Raw genomic sequence first — 18816 nt, 5'->3', positions numbered from 1 at the left:
CAAAGTCCGGCCGAGAAGGCTGTGATGCGGCGCGCTGCCAGCACGACGGCGGGCGGCACGCCGCTGCACTATAGCGTCGGTGCAATGCATCCTTGCGTGTGGGTTGAGCTCATCTGTTGTCATTTTTTATACATCGAGCTATTTCGCGATCCCCTTTGAGTCCGATATAGCTCAAGTTTGCTCCCGCAAAGACAGCGCCACGCGTCTCTCCTACCGGCGAGCCGTAAAACTAGTTGGTTACAACTCAAGACTGCAGCGGCGAATGCACCTCAAAAAGGCCCTCCAGCCAGTGGCGTCGACCGGTTTTCGTGAGGCAGAGAGGAGGCAAGAAAGGGAAGGAGATGGGCCTTCGTCCCCATGCCGTGGGGAGTACTGCATTGTTCGGGCTAGGGGCAGTGTGTTGTGGCGTCCATACAGCAGTACACCGTGGAGTGAGGTCCACCTGTGAAGCTGTACGGGTTCGCGGGCAAGTGGCAAACATTTTCCCCAATGCTCAGCAACTCGCATGATAATGCGTACGCTACTGCAGTTAACTTCTGGTCAGCACCTGTGCTTCTGCGGTCATATTCTTGAAGCGCGGACAGACAATTATAGGGCTAAACAATTAGTTCAAAGATTTTCTAATATAAGAGCAGAATGTTTCGAACAAGTGTTTGCACTCACGCTTATTATGCAAACACGTCGCGCGCATGTTACTGCAGAGCGCTAATGGCTCGGCACTACTCATCACATCACTTTATTTTCCTTTAAGACCCCTTGCGGGGTGTTACATAAGGGGTGGGTTTTTATGAGGTACAGGTGTTCAATGCAGTCATGAATGTTCCAGGGCAGGTGATGGCAGCGATATCGTGGGGAAGGCCGTTCCAGTCAGCTGCTACTCGGCAAAAAAATGAATTAGAGAAAACAGTGGTACGGGCACGTGGGCGCAAAACTTGAAGAGGGTGACTGATGCGATGGGATCTGCGCGGCGGGGGTGCGCAGATGTAGGGTTCTTGTCTGAGTGGCGAATAAAAAAACTTGTGAAATAAGACGAGACAGGCAGTGCGACTTCGAGCAGAAAGATTAGATAGACCTGATTGCAATTTTAGAGATGATATGCTAACGTCGTATGAATACGAGGAATGAATGAATCTGGTGGCCCTGTTCTGCACAGCTTCGAGGGCGTTTGTTAGATATGCTTGGTGAGGGTTCCAGATGGCCGATGCGAATTCCAGTTTAGTTCTGATGAGTGAAATGTATGCTTGTAGTCTTACATGTTGAGGGGCATCCCGCAGGTGACGTTTCAAGAAGCCAAGTGTTTTATTAGCTGATATCAGGTTAGTCACATGCAGACGCCAGGATAAATCATTAGAAATGGTGATACCTAAGTATTTGTACGATTGGACGAGGTCGACAGAGGAGTTAGAAATTGTGTACTGGAAAACAAAAGGATTTCGGCGGCGGTGAAAAGACATATACTTACATTTGTTAGGGTTGAGTGTCATCAGCCACTGCAAACACCAGTTTTGCACATGGTTTAGGTCAGCCTGTAGGGATTCTTGGTCAGAAGGGTTAGTGACTGAACGATAAATAACGCAGTCATCAGCAAACAGACAGATATGACAAGATACATGCTGGGGTAGGTCGTTAATGTAAATAAGGAATAACAAAGGACCGAGAACGGAACCCTGCGGGACGCCGGAGGTTACTGGAAGCGGGTGGGAGGGCTGATTATTAATGAAGACAGACTGAGAACGATGCGTGAGGAATTCTTTAATCCACGCGATGATGTTTGGATCTAGGTTCAGCTGAGAGAGTTTGAGAAGCAAGCTTTGATGAATTACTTTGTCGAAAGCCTTAGCAAAGTCTAGGAATATGGCATCAGTTTGTAGGTTAGTGTCAAGGTTGGCGTGAATGTCATGAAGAAAAATGGCTAGCTGAGTTTCGCAGGAAAAACCTTTCCGAAATCCATGCTGGGACGGATGGAAGAAGTGATTGGAATCTAGGAATTGTATGAACACGATACGATCGAACACTGAATACGATGTTAGCGCGGCAAGTCTTACGTCTGTATTCTGGCAAAGATAAAGTGCAAGCCTCGAGAAAGAGAGGAGCAGTTCGTTTGGCTTCGCAGCGCTCAAATTTCAACTGCCTCGCTATACGGCAAGCAGAGCACGCATGTCCCCTGCGTTCCGACTGCGAAGGACATTTCTCCGCTCACCGTAAAATTTCGCCCCCCCCCCTACTCTAGACGATAACATATGTAAGCATGCGAAATGAAAAGTAAAGCATGCTTCACGACACATGGTGAACGGGAATAGCGCGAGAAGAAATTTCAAATATCCTTTCTAGCGACACAGGCGAAGAAACTGGGAACAGGAGCGCTGCTTTCTTAAAATTTGTAGCTGAAAAGATAATACTTCTCGCGCTGTTCTCGTTGGCCGTGCATCGATACCCACTAGCCCGGCCAAAAAATTTCAACGTGGTTCACGACACAACCGGGAACAGCGATCGAGTGCACCGCTTTGTTTATCAGCGCTGGGAGAACATTCGCAGTGTTTAGCACATCAAGAAATGACAGACCCACCTCGAAGCACGCGTCATGTGACACACGCGAGGTAATAGCTGTCCTGGGACACACATTTCTTGTTCACTCATACGTCATCACTTAATTCCTATCGGCAGCTTGACGCAGACGTGATTTTCTCCTTCAAGCAAGTTCGCTTTTGGGGAAAAAAAGGCATTTGTTTCGATCTTTTCAAAGCCCAGCTGGAAACGGCATATGTTATGCCGCGCCAGAGAATCAGCGCGAGTGCTCTGCACGCGCACGAGAATACTGCGATGAAAGCAGCGGCCACCGCCGAACGCCCGAACCGTGGGCGAAAGTCCCAGTTATTTTTCCACTGCAGATGGCGCTCCCTGTCAAGAGCCACTTATTTAGGGACAGGGGACAAATGCAGGCAAGAGAACACGGATCTAGTTAAGTGTCTCAATGACGATATAAAGCAGTTTGGAGAAGGCGCCAATATTATTCTGTTGGGGGGGGGGGCATGAATGGCCACATCGAGGATCTGGATGGATACACAGATTATAACAGGAAGTTGATGCTAGACTTATGTGAGCGACACAACCTAGTTATTGTAAATAGAGAAACTAAGTGTGAGGGACAAATCACGTGAGAATCCCGTAACAGGCAAACGACCACTGACTACTGATTAACCTCGCAGGGGATGTATAGCAAGATCGCAATGATGGAAATAGACGAAGAGGGGAAGTAGAGCCTCGGTAGTGATCATAAGCGTATTAGTCTACAGTTTGGAGCCTTGCTCAAAAGAGAAATGAAGGGGAGTCAGAGTGCGGAAAATTAAATGACGAACAAATAATGCAAATAGCGGCGTGCATAGAGGAAGCAATAGAGACACATCCCATGGAAAAGTGGGATTATAATAAGTTTGAACTCCTCGTCAGTACAAAAATAGAACAAGTAAAAGGAGCAAACCACTGGAGAGGAAAGAGGAAGCCACGAAGTTGGTGGAATAAGGAAATTAGGAAGGCCATCGAACAACGACGGTTGGCATCACGGGAACACGGAGAAGCAAAGAGGGCGCAGTTTGAAGAGGAAATAGGCCGAAAATGGGAATCTTATCGACAAAAGAAACAGCAAGTGCAGGTCCTCATCCAGGCTAAAATAAAGCAGTCCTCTGATCGCTGGCTGGCTGAAGTTTGCGATGCAACTAAAGGGGGGCCAAGAAAATTCTGGAACCATATAAGCTGGCTGGGCAAAGCGAATCACAGAAAGCAGGAACAGATTCACGATGCCGAAGGAAAATGTTTAGAGGGAGATGACGCTGTGAACTACATTTCATCAGTTACAGCTGAGTCATTTAAGAAAGACGATAGTGTAATCACCCAAATGAGGGAGCAACACAGGAATGCACAATAGAAAACAGCGTGGAACTGACGAATCTTAACTGGAAAAAGGCGGAAGCAAATATTCCAAGATGTACGTCAGCAGGGATCGACGAAATTCCAATCAAGCTAATTAATGAACTTGGCCCAAGAGGCAAGGAAACGCTGATAAAAGTATTGGAGGCAGTCATAACGAATCAGCAAATTCCGCGCAGCTGGAAACAGAGTAAATGAATTTGATTTATAAAGGAAAAGGCAATAGGACGAACATAACATCCTTCCGACCGCTTACGATAACATCAGTTACATACAGGCTGGCGATGCAGGCGGTGAAAATAAAAATGCAGTCATGGGTAGAAAGAATACTCGGAGAACTTCAGAACGGGTTCAGAAGTGGTAGGCGCTTAGATGACTGCTTGTTCGTGCTTACCCAGTGCATAGAAATAGCTAAGGTGGAAAACAGACCTCTGTATTTAGCCTTCTTGGACATAAGCTGTGCATACGACAACGTGAACAGGGAACTCCTGTGGAACATATTAAAAGGTGTCAGTCATGAGGTAATTAATTTTCTACAGGAAATATATCGAGAAAATGAAGTTGAAATAACATGGGAAGGAAATAAGAGTACAACAACTGTTCAGATACACAAAGGATTAAGGCAAGGTTGTCCTCTATCACCGCTGCTGTTCATGCTTTATATGATAAGTATGGAAAGAAGGCTACAAGGAAGCAATCTAGGTTATGATCTGTCATACACATTAGGCGGAAAGGTTGTTGAGCAACGACTACCAGGTTTAATGTATGCGGACGATATTGTACTGTTAGCAGATAGCCAGGAAGATTTGAAAACTTGTGAATTGCTGTGGAGACGAAGGAGACAGTCTAGGTTTCAGTTTTAGCGCAACTAAGTCAGGTGTGATAGTTTTCAACAGCACAACTGATCAGGAGCTTACAATACAAGGCCATGAAATACCCTGAGTGGCCGAATACAAATATCTCGGGGTATGGGTAAACAACGGGCATATGTACACGGAAAAGCACAAACAGTCTCTCATAGCAAAAGGCCGAAGAGATGCCGGGATAATGAAACATAGGGCATTGTGGGGGTACAACAGGTATGAAGTCCTCACAGGTATTTGGAAAGGAATAATGGTGCCGGGGCTTACTTTCGGGAATGCGGTTCTATGCTTAAGGGCTGAAGTTCAGTCGCGATTAGAAGTAAATCAGAGAACTGTCGGAAGATTAGCACTAGGTGCCCACGGGAAAACCACAAACGAGGCAGTACAGGGGGATATGGGCTGGGCAACGTTCGAAGCACGAGAAGCTCAGAGTAAAGTACTATACGAAGAACGCCTGAAGAAACTGGATGATAACCGGTGGGCAGCTAAGGTATTTAAATACCTGTACAGAAAGAGCGTTGACACACAGTGGCGGAATCGAACTAGAAAGCTGGCCAGTAAGTTTGCCAGAGACGAGGAAAGAGAAAGAAAGAGCATTAAACGACAGGTTAAAAACGTCGAAGGTAAAAATTGGATAGATTCAATGAAAAAGAAGCATAGTGTAGAACTATATCGATGCTGGAAAAGGCAGATCAGGAAGGAAACGTTTTATGATAACTCAAGAGGCAGTGCCCTCCTCTTTGAAGCTAGGTCAGGGTGTCTTAGAACGCGCAGCTACAGAAAAAAATTTAACGAAGAAGATGACACGTGCTGTGTGTGGTAAATCTGTAGAAACAATAGAACACCTCATCCTAAAATGCGATGTTATCTATCCCGATGTCGATGCAGGCATAGTCACTCTTCATGAGGCCTTAGGGTTTAGAGATAACAATAGTCATGTAAATAAATCTGCGATGGAAATTAGCAAAAAGTGATTGGAGGATTGGTGGTACAAAAGCAGAGAGGTGACATAAGTTTTAAAGTGTAGGAAGACGTTTTTTTAAAGGAAATGGCGAATTGTATTAACAACTTACAGTAGAGTAAACAAAAATAAAGGAAAAAAACTGAGCATAGTGACAACAACCACTGCCCCGTTTCAAAGGGGATGCTCCTACCTTCCATCCATCCATCCACTCGGCGGTGCTCTCTTATGGCGCAATAAGGTGTTTGTCTGGGCTAGTCGGTACATGGTACTAACTGAAGGCAACAGCGCACGAAGTACGGGACAAGAAAGACAAACTCTTTTCTTTTTACAAACTCTTTTCTTGTCCCGTCCTTTGTGCGCTGTTGCCTTCAGTCTGTCTGCATTTTTAATTTGTAACCCTCGCACTCAGACTAACCGCGAGCTCCCACACAAAATAAAGCACACCGATGCATGCCATCCGATTACAACTGCACAAACACCCCGCTAAACTTACCTTCCTCATCTGGCAGACGGACGTAATATTCAAAGTGCAGAATGTTTTTTAACAACAATATGCCTTCCCAAATGCGTCGTTAAAATGCCTTTAATGCTCACTGTGCCGAATTCGCAACACACAGATTGCACGTCGTCTACTCATTTCTACATGGAGCTTGGAAACATATTCTGGTGTAGATAATATCCCAGTAGACAGGGCTTTTATAGACCACAATATCTGGTGCCACTATGAGAAAACTTTCAAAGGAAAACAAGGCGCGGATGTGCGACTTTCAGCCAGGGTTTGATGACTCTTCGTTTCTCAAGTTGCGAATTCTGTTGCGGGAAGGAAAGGAAGAAATTTGTTGGATAAAAAATTGTTTACACACCTCAGGCCCTTGAAGATCGCCTTTTTTAGAAACCGCTTGAAACGCTTTTGGAGGATGATTTGCTGGTAACTGGTTTGTCACAAATTTGCGCTACTTTGTCTGCCATAGTATAGGGGTATTCACGTCAAAGTCAGAGTTTACTCAGACAACGCATGGTACAGTTGCCTAGTGCGTAGACCAAAAGGCAAATGGATGCCTGACAAAGAGTACTGTGCGCGCCCTTCTTGCTCCCATTCGAGATCACAAGACATTCAGCGCATAAAATAAACACTAAACGAGGTGGAAATACAGAGTGGTTGGTTAACATTGAAACTGCAGTATTTCATATTGAACATTTATGTACAATTTTACAAATACTCTGATAAACAACAGAATAAAAACGAAAAGAGCGGTTATGCCTGGAGTGACAACGATACGTAGTGATGCTATTTTTGAAAGCTTTCACTGACTCACTTCCCTGAATTATACAGCAGGATGGTGATCGTTTAAAAAACTGAACATTCTGTAGCTAAGTTTCTGGGTGCCGTAGTTCGTACGTATTTTTTCCTTATTATAACATGTGCCGCGTGTACTAGGCGTGTGACGTCACAGGCAGCACCATTATGTCGTCCAGCACCTAGGTTCAGCAGTACAGACGGGCGCAGGAGGCAATAATCCGATTAGACACGCCCGCAGCCTTTCTCAGTGCTCCATAGACAAGAAAATGGCGGCCGCTCTGACGTCAGTGAATACTCCCGTTTATAGCGCGCAGTTCTTCTGTTTGAGACCAAATGGCGCCACAGGTGCGCTCAGAACACGGCACCATTACGGGCCTGGTCAGTGGTAAGTCGCCAGCGTGTGTGCAACGGCGAAGCAGTGGAAATGTCGCGGGTGGCTGCCGCATGTGTTTTACTAAGATGTGGAAAGGCAGAGGAAATGCGTGCCGAGCTGTGGATTTCAAGAATTGCGACAGAGAGTTAGTTAAAGTGGTTAAAGGTGTGGGATGATGTCGTTTGCGAGCTTCACGGAACTGAACTGCACAAGGACGTACTGACCTGTTCGCGCCCGTTTGCCATGTACCCTTCTGAACAGGCGAGCGTAGCAAACACGTCCGCCAGCGCTAGACAGCCACACTAAAAAGAAAGGTTTTTTTCTTCGAAATTCTGCGAGGGTAAGTGCACATCACAGCCGCATGAACAACTGTTCGCCTCCGAAACCGAGGCGCTGTGTTTTCAGTTGCTGTCAGCGTGGCTAGACCCCACTGCTCGTAAGTTAAGGTCTGCGGCCATTAGTAACACGAGCGTCCGAGGTTGAATTGAGACCAGAAAAGAAGAACGACTTATGAAGGATCCTACATACCGCTACTGTAGATTATGCAGTGCATAGCCGCGCGAGCGGACGTTTACCGTTAATCCGCGTATTACATTCCGTCTTGGCGCTACTCTGTTGAACTTCGCTTCGAGAAGCGCGGTTTTCGTGGACCATATTGGGAATAAAGCATTCGCGTTACGGTTGCTGTGCTGGGTGGTTGTCCCTACCTCGTGGTCCATGCGAGACAGTCACTAAAATTGACCTCGCAGGCCAGCGGTCACAGTGAAGCTGATTACCTGGTTACCACCTAGCGAGACCTCAAGCACTTTCAAGTCCGCATATCGAGCGTGGAGCATACCAAAATTTGATGTGCGAGGCTGACAAAATTGTGAACTTCGTGTAGCATGAATGCGTTGCCATGTGCGCATTATCACAATCAGGGAATGCTTAGAAATGATAGCAAGCCAGCTCGTGAAGGCTGCTTGATGCATGGTACTGCTGACATGATAGTTAACATTTGTGTCTATTTTTGTCGCCTTTCTGTGTTTAACAAACCAGTAGAAAATATTTAGGCTTCGTAAGCAACGCTAACAGGTTGTAAACAATGCGTACGATGTGCATGTGAACATTTCAGAGCGGTGCCTGCATGCATGTACACTATACGACCTGCGCAGCCGTAGGAGCATTAAACCTTGCCGTTTTAAATCATAACAATAAAAACCATTCAACGGAAGCAAAGACAAGCACTCAAGTGATCCATTTGTTGGTTCGAAGAGGCTAAGCGGATCTCCGCGACATGAAGCTTGATCACGTTCTCACTCCTCAAGTGATCAAGCTATGGTTCTGACATATCCTCTGAAGCATTGGCCAAACCCTAGTGTCGTCTGCCTACTCCTTTACAACCGTATCAGCCGAAACACTGGCTGTCGGAACCGAACCGCCAAACGCAACAGCCGTCGCGACGAGGCAGGCGTCTAATGGCGGCGTGATCACGTGATCAAAGATGGCAGCCCCCATGATACAGCGCTGTAAATCGTCGATATACATTGAAACTGATTCCGATGGAGAATTCCCGCGTCTATCTTGACACACGAAGTGTACAACAAGCTGTTAGGAGTGCATTAATCTCAAAGACGCTTGTTTCGTCGGGAAATATTGTGACGGCTGCTGCAATATATGCAAACGTTGAATCAGTGGAAACGGGGGGACGCCCCCTTACATGGAGAACAACTTTCAAGAAAACGCACACCAAAGCCACACTTGAACTACTAGCCCATAAATATTGGCTGGAACAAAAAGTGAGCTTTACTTTACACACATTTTTTCTCTCAACAATTTGTTTGAAACTCAACATGCCTAGGAGGTATGGGCAATGCAACACTCTCACAAAGCTACTAGATGTGGCCAAGCAACAAAGAAAGATTGGTTAAAGATGGCGCTGTGAGATGTGCCTCTTAAATGAATCAACAATTGGACAAAGGACTGCAGAGAAATAACGAAGGCGGAGATATTGCACCCATCCCGAAATGCTAAAGAATATGCACAAAAAAATTAAAGACTTAATGCCTGTCGCGTTGAATAGCAAAACAAAAAAAATGGCAAACAGACTTATGACTTAAGACTGGTTCACAAGGAAGCGATTGAGCGCCGCGTCGCAGCGAAAGTTTCCAACTTGCTGAAACCGCACCTCTCATCGCCGCGACGACACAAACAGCAGCTTTCTCCGCCGCGGCGGCAGGATTCACTATCATTTTCGCTTGCGCGTGAAACAGGCTCCAGGTCCCTAACTTTCAGCGGCAGCAAATTTTAAACTACGCGAATTGAGAACAAAGAATCCACGACATTCTGCGGGAGACATCAAATTATGCTTCAGAACTTACTTCGCCTTCTATTTGGAACCAAGACATGCATATAGTGCAAACAACTTTTTTTTTTTCCCGAACTCTTTAGGTAGCTGAAGCAACCTTCGCCACCAGGCTAGAAGCCGCTAGAATAAAGCTTTTTAATGACCTTGCTTGCGGCACAGTGCGCAGCCTGCAAGCGCAAAAGTGGCTATGGATACGAGGAAAGAAAGTGAAAAAGGGCAAACGGACGCAAGACTGGGTAGCGGCGGCACAGCGGTGTGGAAGGCTGCGTGTCGAAGCCTCAATCGGCTTCGCTCGATTGTGAGACAGTGAGGCTGAAGCATAGCCTCTTAAACAACATCCACGTATCCTCTGCTTCCGTACTTTAGCATGACGCCTGCGTTTCTCTGCGGACCCTCGGCTATGGTTGGCCTGAACAGTCTGAGATTATATCACAGTCGTAATAATATTTCTTTTCAAATTCTCCCGAGTTCTCAGACTCCCCCTAGCGTTTTATAATCGTGCAATTAAGGTAAAATGTTATGTTTTCCGTCACACTGTCATTCCTATGATGCCCATAACAGAAGGATAAAAAAAAAGAGAATGTGGCTTCTAAAATAATCCTTCGTAAAATGCTTGTATTCGTGATTTTTTGTGGAATCACGATGTGAACTTTAGGTTCTGAAGTAATCAGCTTTTTGCCACCAGGTAGTGAATTTCTGTTTGCAGGTCCGAATTACGATCATACTGTACTTTTAGCGAGCACGAGCGACATTGATAAAAAATTTACAGGCATAACAATATCAGCGGAGGGTGATATGCATACACAGTAAGAGCTCGTTATTTTGGTCTTCAAGGGACCTGAGAAAAGCGCGTCCAAATTGTCTGAAAGTTCAAATTATCGCACATGGCTCCTAAAAACTGCCAAAAACAGTGCGCATCATAGTTATTTTACTTGGTGAAAACCTGGCCGATGGTCGTCTGCCTAGGAGATGAAAACTGAAGTTCCGGCAAATACATTGTGTGAGCACTGTCCAAATACTGCTTCAAGGTGGCCCTCAAAGACAGCGTTGTACGAACAGCGCACTGAACAAAAAATGCGGAATAAAATGCGGGAAACGAGTTGATGCTGGAACAGCGAGACGCCTTCCAAAGAAAAAAAAAAAGGCCAGCGACGTGCCAACCTCGGCTGGCTGGCCGATGCGGGGCTGTGGCGAGTTCTACCGAAACTGACCGAAACTATGTGGCCGGAAATTTTTTTCGACGCCAGGGGCCTCCAACTCTCGCTATGCCTGCCTTGGACGGAAACACTACATGCCATATGCAGTTCAGGCTTGAAGAAGGCCGTTCGGACGATTGCTGCTTAGCCGGTCATGCCTCGACGCGGCCACCCGTCGGGAGTCCGTCTGGATCAATCGGTGCGAGCTCACAAACGTCCGACGTTGGCTGGGGACGCGCGGGCAGTTCGAATTAGAGCACTGCACGGGCCTCATTTTGGGCACCGAGCCCAAGACTCAAAGCCAGTCTCAAGCCCGCAGCTTCTAGCGTGTGCCCGTGTCCATTCCCGCAGCAGCTCAAGCTAAATTGCTCAGCGCACGCAAGTAGACCCCTGCTTCAAAAGTGAAGAGATGGCCGGCAAAGCCACTCAAATCGTGGTAACACTAGAAAAGAATGGTTCGGTAAATGCAAACAGAAGCTAGCTCGTCCGCTCCTCGGTTTTTTGAACAGCGATCTCGTCTTTGCCCCAGATGAAAAGGGTAGCATACAGGTGTCTCCTGTTTCTCACGGGAAAGGGAACAAGGCTTGAGCTAACATAAAGAAAAAATGCCTGGATGGATAACCTGAGCAAGCAAGCTTACACTGAAGCTGATATACTGTGAGAAAATTTAGCTTGTTTGTTTACATGAGAATCGTTCAGGTCCTATGACTGCTGCAGTGGAGTGAAGCTCGCCTGTTTTCTGGCCATTTTCATATTTGCCCAAGGATATCCAGGAGGAATTTTTCCAGTCTTCTTAGCAAGTTGCATATCTGCTGTCACCAAGGAACTGCTTTGCCCCAGTGGCACTTAAGTCTTGGGTAGTAAAGGCTTTTTTTTTTTCACTTGCAGGTCATAGATTCTGAGCCGAGATTATTTTTAAGCATAGCTGTTCCACAAATTTCTGAAGCATTTTAAACAACTTAAACATAATAGGCATATAAATCGAGGTTTCTATGTTGCACACACTACATCTTCTTATTAAACAATTTTTATTGTTACAATTTTGCAATTATTTAAATGTCCCACATTCAAAAGAATATTTAATTTAATTTATCTTAATATACTTTTAATTTTTTCCATTGAAGCATTTTTGTAGCAAAAAGGACAAAGCCCTCCAAGAAATAGGCAGTTTCTACAAGGTAGCAAATATATTTCTGTAGCTCAAATTTGTTCACGAGCTAGAACACAGACACTCCCATGTGAACTACACAATAAAGCAAAGAAAAATTTTATTTCACAATTCTTAAATAATTTCACTCCTCTAAGCTATGAGCAGAATGTTATGTCCCTTTGGCGTAATTATCAACTTAAGCATTTTGCTAGCAGTATAGTAAATCACAGTTAATATTACTGTTTGAAGTGGGCATAAGGAAGTATGTTCATTTAGTCTCACTTTGATATGCTGCATGTTGGTGTAACTACAACATTCTCACTGCAAAACAATAAAACAACCAACAGGAAACACCCATTTTTCCCATGGCAAAGAAAGAGCTGAAGACCCCTATTCAAGGGGGGCATGGGAAGTGGCACAGCACGACCCATAATTAATGTTGGGCCCTCCACAGCAGCAGCAAAACTGAACAGTGCACGAAGCACAGGGCACAATGTATGGACTACAGCAAGCAAAGTGAGGTTTTCTTGTGTCATAATCTGCTTTTTGTGCACCATTCTTTATGTGCTGTGCAGATTTACTGTGAATAACACACTCCTCCAAGCCTATATACCATGTATTGCCGATTATAAGTACACGCTTTTTGTTCTTTTTTCCAAAAAATGACCTTTCAAAGATGGAAGCTCCACTTATAATTGCAGTCGACTTATGGGTGGAATCGTAAGGTCGACCTAAATGCAAAGTAAAAAGTACATATTTACTCGCATAATGAACCCACTCGCATAATGACCCCCCCCCACACACACACATACATTTTTAACGAGAATTTACTTTTTTTTTAAGCGTTAGCTGTTTTCAGCACGTTCATCAGTTTCACGCTGTCTGCGGCGCAGACCTTGGCACTACGCCAAGATGCTGCACACCAATAACATCACGGTGTGTTTATCTTTTGAGGGGGTTAGTGGAGATCAGTTGATGACACCTGCAGGGATGGCATGCTTGGCAAACTTGGCAGAGCACCAAGATGCTGGGCGCCCTTGAAAGGAGCACTGGCGGTGGAGTGCCAGCTACCAACGAACATGGTCTGTGCGGCTTTTTTCGTGCGCGGCATCTTGGCACAACTTCCGACGACCAGCAGAAGCAGTGGCTCACAAGATAGCAATGACCGCGGCCGTGTCCTTCTCACAAGTGATGACGAGTCTTAAGAGTTCCTCGTGGACAAATATAAATGTTTCTTTGCATGACTTGGTCTCCTGAAGACCTTATTGGCGAGCTAGGGCTGCAGGGTGCGGCAGTGTCAACCTATATTCGGAATCAAGGGATGGTAGCACGCCTGTTGCAGCCAAACGGAAGGGCAGAAACCACGGCACGCCAGCTGCTGCTTACAAACTTTTTTTGCTCAGAGGGTGTCACAAGTTGTGGGGTCTACTTATAATCGGCAATTATGGTAGGCCTTAAGAGCTGCCTATACTTTGCACCTCACAGTCACAGGTATGCCTACACTTGTTTGAGAACGTTGGCAGTATGACAGGGCCTTGAAAACTCAGTACAGCAATGTTCTATGATTCTGCTTTACAATTACATCAGAATATGTAAATATAGCATACATGTCAGGATCCTCAGACACACAACAAAGCTGCTGTTTACAATATCTTGCGACACAGAGATGTGGTAATCTTGTCATTGGCATTAGTGAGAAGCAAAAAAAAAAAAGGCACTGTTCAGCCGGGAAAAGAAAGCCACAAGCAGTAGTGATTTGGTCTGAAAAAGAGTGCGATTTCCAGAAAATGTGTGTCACTTTCTGAAGAAACCAGGGCTTCTAACTGCAGTCTGCATGTGTGAAATGTTTGAATCATAACCTATAAAAAAAAAAAAGCACTTTTAGGTGCCCTAGATAAAGCTTTGCTAAACACACCCACCAATAAGTTCTCAAAAAATCACTACCCAAATGATTACTTTGTCACACTTTATGACCAGAGGAGTTAGGGCTCACACTGATGGCTAACAAGGAAAACAAAAGTTGATAACAAATCAACAGTGGTAAGCAAACATGAACATTTAAGATAATGTTTTTTGCTTGATCCCTTCCGACGAAAGACAACTTCTTTCTGCACCCTACATGCAGGGCATCTTAGATCAACATAATCAAGGTTTCAAAAAGACAGTGTGTGCTAGGGGAGCAACATCAACCGCGCACAGTTTGGGGTCGCTTGGTGTGGTCTCCAGTATATACTGTTCTGTCTAGTTAATTAGGACTAATTAGCTAATCTTTTAAGCTCCTGGCTTCATAAACAGTGCCAACTGGAAAGTTCAATTACAACTCAAAAACAGCTGGCTGGAGTGTTTCAAACGACGGACACTTTATGCACCCACTTATTACCAGGCTAAAAAGAAAGACGGCAAAATACCAATACTACCAAGTGACACTGTTACTATTTCAGCACTCCCGAATACACTATTCAAAACTAAACCCTTTTATCTCAGAAGCACTGTCCTTGGCAGGCCTTGGCGTTCGCGGAGGCTGTAAGGTTTGCACCTGCTACTTCGGACCCGCAGCGGTAAGTGAGAACATGTATTGGGTATGCAGTGGAAGCAGCAATGATGATGCTGTGTCATGGTTCATGTGACATGGCATGAAACAAAGGTGTTCTTGCTAGAGATATCCTCTGTTTATAAAATCAGGACCGAATGCACAAGACAGCAAAAAGACTAGAGCATGGGCAGATGTTATCTATGTAAAGTCTCGGACACACAAGAAAAATGTAATGGTCACTCTTTTCTGTTTCTTTACAGTTATAATTTATTGGACTCGACAGTGGCACGTGCTTGCTTTCCTTGATGCGTGAGCAGCTGCTGGCACATATTTCTTGGCCACTGCAAATGTCAAGCCCTATTCGGGACAGCTTTTCTGAGATAAAATGCTGCAGCTCCGTAAAAGCATGTCTGGGAGTGCTGAAACTGCTGCCCTGTCAGATGGTAGTTCTTGTATTTTGTGGCCTCTCATTAAAATTTGGTTAAATAAGGGATAAGTAAAGACAGCTTTGTTGCTAACACTTCAGCCGGCCGTTTTTCAAGGTGATCTACAACCCTCCAACTGATATACCATTTCTTAACCAGAGTTTAACAGCTAGCTAATTAATCTTAATTAGCTAGGCAGAATGAAAAAATGTACGCCAAGTGACTCCCAACCATACTCAGTTGCTTTCGCTTTCATAGGACACACTGTATTTTTTTTTAAAACCTCAGTTACATTTATCTAGGACGTCCTGTATACAGTAGAACCTTGGTGACATGAACACAGTTGATACGAATTTATAAAATTCCCCGGCCGGAGTTCATTGTGCACAACGCGTGAAATTCCGGATGTTTCAAACTCTCTCCTGCGCCATATTAGATGATACCAACATGCGAGCCACGACCACACCCTCGAGCACTAAGCGCTGCCTGCACATCGCTGACGTCGCAATCGCTAATCGTGCAATGTGCACCGCAATCAGTGAGTGGCAGTGCACGGCCTTCGCATCACCGAAATCATGATCACTAATCGTGTGGTATGCACGTCGAGTAGCGTGGGCGCAAGGCCGTGAATAAATCCCATCAGCCGTTTACCGATCTGAGTGCATGCATTTCTGCATATGAATTTTATTCGTTTGGATGATACAAAATTTCGGATGATACGAATTTTTTCGTGACCCCCGTGAGATTCTTATCCCCAAGATTCTACTGTATAGCTCTCTCAAAGCGACTAGCAGCATTCATCCCAAATGAAACAGCAAAAGGGTGGCGCCCCGACAAACAGTAACGGCATGATATAATGGCATACATTTAGCAGCTGCAGTATTGGGCTTTGCAGGAGTGTAGCACAGAAGCACAGTCTATTACTAAAGGTGACCGACACAAGACAGGTTTTACATTCAAGTACTTCATTAGCTACAAGAGAAATCTACATATGATTTACTACAACTTGTTCCAAAAGCTCAGCTATGGTCGAGTCCATGTCGACGAGAAATATTTAGAGCAACTGATTGTATTTGAAAATTTGTTTCTTGCAAAAAAAGGGCCACTGAGTGTGGCAAGTAAACAGAACTAGCACATTAGGCTATGAACCTCCCAGCCCCTGGCACTCCAAGTCATAAATAACGCTCCAACGCCACAAAGCACACGCCAACCATTGGACAAACAAATGTGTGAGGTAGAGAGAAACCTCGACACAAAGCCACAGTGGCATGTGCCTGGTGGTGGGGGGAGAAAGAAAGCTGCCAAGGCCCAAAGCAGGCTCAAAGCATAGAATGAGAATGGACATGCTACAGACAATGAGTCAATGAGTTTCTATGGCTGTAGCTTACCAACATCTGGTCACAACAGGTTGCACACATGGCTAAATGTGTCCTGACCTCATAACCTGAAAACATGTCTGTGTTGCACAGAAAAAGAAAAAGGTACTGCAGAGGAAATCACAGTACTAGCAGTATTCAGGTGATATGATGGCATGCCTCCACCATACATGCACTGAGGGAAGGACTCTTAGCTGCAGCTGTCCCCAATACTGAGAGAAGGAATACTGGATGCGAGGCCTATGACACCCACTTACCATTAAGTTCATGTGATGCTGGCCTTGTGCTGACGACTTTGCTAGTTGTTCCACTAGCTGAGAAGGTAGTTTACTGCTGGTTTTCATAGCAACTGCAGTGCACAGTGCTTTTACATTATTTTCCAACGCGTGACTGTGAGCACCCCATGAGCTCATAGAGGTCTTTATTCCATCTGTGCACTCGCATTGAAAAGTGATTCACACCAACTGTCATCTCCACATGCAGTCTTAGTAAAACTGAACAAGTCTCTGAACTTTCAACTTGTCAGAGGCATCAGCTCAACAGAGTGTCAAGAAGGGAGTCCAGGCCGCAGCAGCTTTTTTAGTTTTGCACTTAGTTGTATGTGACTCATCTTTCTACACTTGTTTAGCAAAAAACACCCATCTTGCACATGAGGATTGGTTAAAGTGGATGGTTTTGCTACTTGCCCCGTATCCCTTGTCCTCGCTACTTGTTCAGCAGCACAAAAGGATTACCTTGCTCACCAGCATTCATTACGATATGAGTGATACTCTCGGGGCGCTATCATGTCACCCTAAATACTTCTAGCACCATGGAAGGGCAACACTCAATAGTCAGAATGACATCTAGCCTTGCTATGCAAAGTTAACACCACATGTCACAAACAACCTACAACAGCTCCTCCAATACAGAGCTACTGCTTCTTTTCGAAGACAACCTTCATGTCCTTGAGGATACACGCTGCACATGTGTGCATCTGTGTGGGGAATGTTATGATCCTTGCAACCTTTCAATTTCCATCTTCATGCTGGCAATCTGCAAGAAAAATGAATACAATGTAACATTCACATATATGCAACTTTTGCATAACACAGCACGTAGGCTTGCTGCTTTTTTTTTTTTGAGCTGCACAGGAACTGACAACCTCCTGAAACAACTGCACACGCTTTCTTATGAACTACCAAAAGCAGTAAGACAACAGCACTTATATGACAGTTTCTGAAAAATAAATAAATAAATAAATAAAACTACATAAAACCATTTGTTAGTTAGTTTCAAAAAGTAAAAGCTTTCCAGAAAAGCAGATGAATACGGTACAGTCTGTGTCAAACTTGATCCTTATTTGCTACCTTAGCAAGTCGAGGGTTTTCAAAGTGCACTACACACGGATTTCGAGGTCACGAAAGTGGAATTCAAAAACTCAAGAGCCTTCTAGCGACTGCGCAAACTGTACACAGAATACTGCCAACAACATTAACTGTCTGCTCATGTTTATCTCCTACAGGTGAACTGTGAGAACGTGAAAGCCTCTGTTACTACAGAACGGTGGACACTAATTTCACCTGTTCTATGTACTCAAGTTTCAAATTTAGACACAACACACATGTGTCTGTACTGAAAAGGCCGACAAGCATTGTTTGCTAGTTTTGTGCAAGACAGTTTCATTCAAGTTAAAGTCAAGCACAGACTGTGAAGTCTAGCAGTTATACCTGGATATAACGAAGTTGCAAAAAGTCCAGGATTTTTCATTACATACAGGTTTTCGTTGCATGCCGTTTTCGCGAGAAGACCCAAAAGGGCAATACAAAACGGAAACCAAAATAAGAAAAAAATGCAGACGAAATCACCTTGAATATGTTTACAGAAAACCAGATTACTAGAAGTCATAAACAAAGAGAAATGTTCCGCGATTGCACTGAACGGGAAGCACGCCTAAAGTTTGCCCCCACTGCACTAGCGCTGCTTCTCCCCTGGCGGTCATTTCCGAAATTCTGTCTGGGAACGCCGCCGGTGGAGTGCATTGAGTTAGCGACGTCTCGATGGGTACGCGTGCTGCTTGCATCGCTGGCACTCTCTCTTTCATTGTGTGCACATGCCGTCCAGCTCGCTGATACACAAAAGAGGTGTTGATGCTCATTGTGAGTCATGGCTGAAATTCCGCAGCGTTCGAAGAGTGGGGAAACTTCTTGTTGTGTCGGGGACTGTCATAATAGTTCCCTGAACACCAAGGGCCAAAAGCTGCCCGTCAAATTGCACCATTTCCTGAACATGTCCTGCATTCTTAGACAAAACTTTGAATATTGAAAAATTGTAAGGTACTGCTACGGAAATATTGCTACACATCCTTTCGATGTGTAGCAAAATC

At 44.9% G+C, this 18816-nt stretch overlaps 1 protein-coding gene across 2 annotated transcripts in view; it reads right to left on the bottom strand.

Annotated features, from left to right (window-relative positions):
• Positions 1-11978: 11978 nt before the first annotated feature.
• LOC144115967 (valine--tRNA ligase, mitochondrial-like) overlaps positions 11979-18816 on the bottom strand; it is a 192426-nt gene continuing 185588 nt past the window's right edge. For both annotated transcript variants that reach the window (XM_077650611.1, XM_077650614.1), the window contains one exon: positions 11979-17486. In XM_077650611.1, the coding sequence (XP_077506737.1) occupies positions 17442-17486 (45 nt within the window). In that variant the 3' untranslated portion in view covers positions 11979-17441. The remainder of the gene's footprint in view (positions 17487-18816) is intronic.

Source organism: Amblyomma americanum, chromosome 1, assembly GCF_052857255.1.
Source record: "Amblyomma americanum isolate KBUSLIRL-KWMA chromosome 1, ASM5285725v1, whole genome shotgun sequence".
Classification (NCBI taxonomy): Eukaryota; Metazoa; Arthropoda; class Arachnida; order Ixodida; family Ixodidae; genus Amblyomma; species Amblyomma americanum.
The sequence above is the reverse complement of the archived record's forward strand: the minus strand, read 5'-3'. Positions and strand labels throughout refer to the sequence as shown.